At 43.4% G+C, this 5327-nt stretch overlaps 1 protein-coding gene across 1 annotated transcript; it reads right to left on the bottom strand.

Annotated features, from left to right (window-relative positions):
* Nucleotides 1-213: 213 nt before the first annotated feature.
* Nucleotides 214-3265, bottom strand: Il20 (interleukin 20). Its single transcript, XM_005375485.2, has 5 exons — nt 2835-3265; nt 2493-2558; nt 2227-2379; nt 1362-1436; nt 214-363 (listed from the first exon to the last, which is right to left on the bottom strand). Exons 1-5 carry the CDS (start codon nt 3141-3143, stop codon nt 286-288), a joined length of 681 nt encoding a protein of 226 aa, XP_005375542.1. The 5' UTR covers nt 3144-3265; the 3' UTR covers nt 214-285.
* Nucleotides 3266-5327: the final 2062 nt, after the last annotated feature.

The following is a 5327-nucleotide window of genomic DNA, read 5'->3' as shown; positions in this document are numbered from 1 at the left end:
GTCTCCTGTTCAAGTACAAAAATAAATAAGCTTAGCAGCAAAAAATAAATAAATATAATAATGAATAAATATATTTAACATTAGATGCTCTAAAAATCTTATAAAGATGTGGTCAAAATTAAGATTGGGGCACTTAAAGACAACTATGTAAAGACATAAAAAATAATATACACTGTGACCAGCACTGAATTATATGGCAAAGAGATGGCGGCTTCAGTCATGTGTCTGTGATACTGAGGGTTGGGATGCTTGGTCAGGAGCATACTCAGCAGCCTCACTTTCCTCCTATGCTGTGTCCTCCATCCATCGCAAGAGAATGTCCAGTTCCCCCAAAACTTTCACTGCTGCTGCCTGTGGCTCAAGCTGAAAGAGATATGTGTGCACATGTTAGCAACTCATAAAGACACACCTGCCCTCAGGTTAATCCTCCTCATATTGCTAGATCTCCCAGGGACTGTGAGCAGAGCATTTTTTACAAGATCAAGAGCTTGAAAGAAATGATAGACTCTCAAGATTTCATAGGAGAAGGGGAAATCCTTGAGTCCACCACCTTGTTCTTACATAGAGAAACCAAGGCCCAAGTGGGTAGCAGAATTGGGACTACAACCTACCTAGCCCTCTGGACTCACAGAGATGAAAGTAATTGGGTTGTTTACTTTTAAAAGGGTATCAGTATGTGTGTGTGTGTGTGTGTGTGTGTGTGTGTGTGTGTGCATGTGTGTAGGGGTTGCCTATTGTGCATATTTTAGTTGAAGTAATACTGGTCATGCCAAGCAGTGGACTAGTGAACAGGACTTGAGGGGTGAATGGCATGACTTGTATCCAGAAGGAGTCCGAGGTGAGCGAGGGTTGCAGGCAGAAGCAGCAGCCCACTGAAACACAGGGCAGTGGACAAATGATGGGGTCCCCACAGGATGGCAGAACAGGCACTTAACTCTGAAAGGAGCAGGTGGGACCTTCCTGGAGAGGATGCTAAGGCTGAGTCTCACAGGAGGAGATGCGGTCAGCAAGGAGCGGACCCAGGCTTCCTACAGGTACTGAAAGTGCTGAGGTGAGCAGCAGCGTAGTGTGGGTGTTGAGGGAGAACTTTTGAAGGAATGTGTAAGTTCAAGGATGTTCAAAACGTAATTGCCTCTCATTTGTACAGCAGGGAGATGCAGATGTCTCTGGAGTGACTTGGTGGATGTGCGGCGAGGTCATTCCTCTTCCATCCCCACAGCAGTGGGGTAGAGAGCACTCTTCTACTCCCTGAGGTCAAGCTGAGGCCACAGGATGTCTATACCTCCAGCATCCATCCCAGCTATCTATGATCTCAGGTCTAAAATCATGCCCACCCCAAACACTGCCAAAAAAGGACATACCTGTTCAAAGTGATTCAGAATCTGCCTGTAGTTCTCCGCTGCTTCCTCTCCACAATGGCATGTCATGTACATATGCTGAAAAGGAGCCAAAGAATGACACAGTTGTTTTTAAATTGTGGTTTTCTGCTCTTTCCATTGACATGATCAGTGAGAATTCTGATTCACCCACAATCCTATGAATGCTCATTCATGTAGAAAAATCCTTACTTAGAATCATCCAGCCTTACTTAGAATCATTAAATTAGTCATTAGCTGCAAGAGGAAACCAGCTTTCAGCCTCAGCTATGGAGCTGATCACATCTTTTTAGAAAGAGGCAATGCTGACGGAGCTTGTAACCACTGTTCCCTCCCTGCCATGCCCAGCTCAGACCTTGTCTTGTCCATCGCAGAGCAATTCTGAGCCATTTGGAAGAGAGAATTAGATTCCCAGACCCTATTCAGGCTGTGTTCTGAGACAGAGTCCAGTAGCCTGCTGATTGACTGCCTGAACACGGCCTGTACTAGTACACTGTTGCACACCTCACCTATAGAAAAGTGGAACTTCATGGATAACAGATAATTATCATGAACATTAAATACCTACCTAACTTGCTGACATTTATAGTTCTTTAAACTATGCAAAGTAGTTTTTGCAAACAGCATATACTCAAGTGTCTTGCAATCTGGTTACAACCAGAATCATGGAAAGAATTAAGTTTGTGAACTGAGGTACCATTGTACCTAATCACATGACTCAGCAGAGATTATTAGAGCTCTTGGACTCAGTTTTTCCATCCATTGTGAGAAGGGCTGGGAAAGAAAGCCATTGCTCAGTCACTGAAGCTATGTGCTAAGATGGGTCCCGTTACCCAAGACCTTCACTCACACAGAGCTGGAGGTCCTTTTTGATAGTAAGAAAGGAATTCGCTAGACTGCTGATCTTCTGGAGTGTGTGATGATCAGAGGTCTGGTAGTTTTTGAATACTCTGTCCAGATAGAGTCTCAGTAAATGGCGAAGGAGGCAACAGCGATCTGAAGGCTATAAAGACCAGTATTACTGGGAGGAGAGGTCAGGGAGAAGACAAGCCCCAGGTGATGGAGATGCTCTGGCTTCATACTTCCTCGCAGAGCTCAATGGGGCTTAGCACATACCCTTGTGTCTTGCAAAGATGCAGTGCTCCTTAAGATTCTGAAATCAGTGTTCTTATCATTGACTTGCTAAACAGAAGAAGGAAAGGCAAAGAGAGACAGGTCAGTGGCGGCTGCCATGGCATCTGACTTCAAAGCCCCTCTTTCCCTCCCCACCAGGCCTGGTGGAAGGCAACACTTTTCAAATGATTTTTAAATTATAAACTACAGCTATTTCCCTGGAATGCATTGTCATGCTAAGGAGTCCCCAGCCTGCCTTCTTGCATAATCACATTGCCAGGGAGGGAGACTGTGAAGGAGAGACAGACAAGAAAGGGAGAAGAAGTAGATGTTCCCCTTACATACCACACGGTCCCGAATCTCAGAAAATTCACTTTGTATCTCCTGGAGGTTTGTGACGATCACACAGCTTCCCAAATGGAGAGTCTTGAGCCCAGATGAAGAAGCCCAGAGGAGATGAAATACAATAGAGAGAAGACCAAAGGCAACACCAGAAGCTTTCATCTTAATCCTGGAATCGGAGACCACAGGAGCTGGGAAGTCAAAGGAAAGAACATGACTTACGATTCCCCATATCATCCTTGGGAAGCCAATCCAGCCTCTGGGGACAAATAAAAGGGCCTTATCTGGCTTCAAACTGTGCAGCCTTTCCATGCAACTCACTACTAAGAAAACCTGCTGACACTCCTGTGAAGAGAAGCCTTCAGATGCCTGTGCAGGATCTGAGTGTAGGTTGGGACCACGGGTCCCGATCCTTTATTATGTCCCTGTCCCAGCTCTACCGTCATTGCCCAGCAGGTAAGGCCTGGAGCACTGGGTACCTGAGGTGAATAGACAGAGGATGACATTTTACAAGAAATGTCAAAACTTGTTTTGGAAAATTGACGTAGATAGCCTTCCCTTCCTGAATGCCAGTGTAGCTCTGTCTTCTGCTCCCCTAAACCCGCAGGGTAATGGGAAAAACAGAATCTCACAGAAGCTGTGGGTGTGCCACCAAAAACACTTGGGGGAGAATTGTCTGGATTTTATGGCCACCGCAGGGCAGATGAGCTTAGCTCTGTTTGGCACTTGTCTTAGATTAGAGTAGTTATTTGAAAATAATAGGTTCATTGCAGCCCCAAAGGCAAATAGAAAGTCAGTGATTTCATAACAATCCCACTGCCCGAGTAAGGCAAAACCCGATAGGCAGTTGGCTGGCTTTCCCCTCAAGCTTCTCCCATCAGAGGAGCCTGGGCTCCACAGCGCCTCCCTCAGGAGAGCTGTGGCCAAGCACACAAAGGGTGAATGCAAGACCAGGCCCTGCATCTCAGGCTAAAGGCCAATTGAGTGATCCCAAGGACAGCAGTGAGGGCTTCGTGTGTTCTTGAGGTGAGTTTGCTCTGTAAGAGTTTAATTTAGGGTGCTGTTGAGTTTTCAGATAACATGAGAATGAACTGGGGTTAGGGTAAGGCAATAAGGCTCTCACTTGAGGTGCAGAGGAATTTAAAGAGATACGAAAGAACTTTGTCATCAAAATAAAGAATATTTTAATGTGATATAAAAATGAATGAAAAACCCATGATAAATAACATATCAAAATTTTAAAAACAGACCCCCTACAACACCACACTGAGTCATGGAGCAAAAGAAAACATGTGTAACCACTACACAGGGGTTTTCATATGTTTTTAATGGTTAACTTGTTCCTTGAAATCATATGATGAAAACAACTATTGATGAGTTTTCTTCCCTTAAAACCAAGAAGGTTGCTGGGTGTGGTGGAGCAGGCTGTAATCCCAGCACTTGTAGGCTAAGGCAGGAGGACTGATATGAATTCAAGGCCAGCCTGGGGTACATAGTGAGTTCAAGGCCAGCTTGAACTGCATAGTGAGCCCCTGTCTCAAAAAGAAAAAGTTTTAAAAAGAAGCCAGAAGGTAAAATTGTTTGGACTGACCATAAATAAAATATTTAAAATTAATGTTGTGAGTTTTAATAAAGCTACTATTTTTCAGCATTTTAAACTACTTTTAATACTTTAAGGAAAACAGTGTACATAAAATATATAAGACACACATATACACATATGTGTTAATCATTACTACTTCCTGAATTTTTCCTATGTGCTAGGCAATATGCTGGACATTTTCTAGCACTCGTGACCACCTGAGATTCTGCCAAATGTAGGAAAGGGAATAAACAAAAGAATTAGAGAGCACTGTGTAATAAACCCCTGCTCCACACTTTCCCTTCTCTGTAGGTAGCCTCAGTTTGCCCAGATCTGAGGAGAATGCCCAAGGTACAGGAGTTTTAAAATTGGAAAGTGACAGGAACACTGAAATGAGTTGGTCATCCCACATCTGTGTGACCTTGAACAAGTCAACTTGTCTTTTTGAGTATTGCTTTCTTAACTCCAAAATGGTGGCAATTACACTTACCCTAGGAACTTACCTCAGCACTTAAAATAATCTATGCTTTATACACCTAGCACACAGTGAATGATCATTCATTCTAAATAGAGATTTGTTAGTTGCCTTGAATTTAGCAGATATACAGTAAATCTACCATAAATTCAATCAGCATTTATTAAGCACTACTGTCCTGAGTATTGTGCAAGGGAATGGAGTACAAAGATGGACATGACAATTTCTTGTGCTCTAAAAGATTACATCCTAATGAAAAGGTTCCTTTGGACATAACCCTCAACATATCTGAGTAAATGTCTGGGAGACCTGGGTTGAGCCCTAGAACCTCATAGAAAAGTCTCTTCCCAGAGCTCTGGAAGAATCACTGCTTCTGGGAATCTCTCTCAAGCTAACTTGAAATTTTATATATATATATGTGTGTGTGTGTATGTATATA

Source organism: Chinchilla lanigera, unplaced genomic scaffold (genome assembly GCF_000276665.1).
Source record: "Chinchilla lanigera isolate Chin_1 unplaced genomic scaffold, ChiLan1.0 scaffold00005, whole genome shotgun sequence".
Classification (NCBI taxonomy): domain Eukaryota; kingdom Metazoa; phylum Chordata; class Mammalia; order Rodentia; family Chinchillidae; genus Chinchilla; species Chinchilla lanigera.
Note: the sequence above shows the minus strand (reverse complement) of the source record. Positions and strands in the feature narration are given on the sequence as shown.

Coding starts and splice junctions, on each gene's coding strand:
- Il20 (XM_005375485.2), bottom strand. CDS start 3,143: ATGGAAAGGCTGCACAGTTTGAAGCCAGATAAGGCCCTTTTATTTGTC. Junction 2,559..2,834: donor CTGAGATTCGGGACCGTGTG/GTATGTAAGGGG, acceptor TCTTCTGTTTAG/CAAGTCAATGATAAGAACAC. Junction 2,380..2,492: donor CATCTTTGCAAGACACAAGG/GTATGTGCTAAG, acceptor TGGTCTTTATAG/CCTTCAGATCGCTGTTGCCT.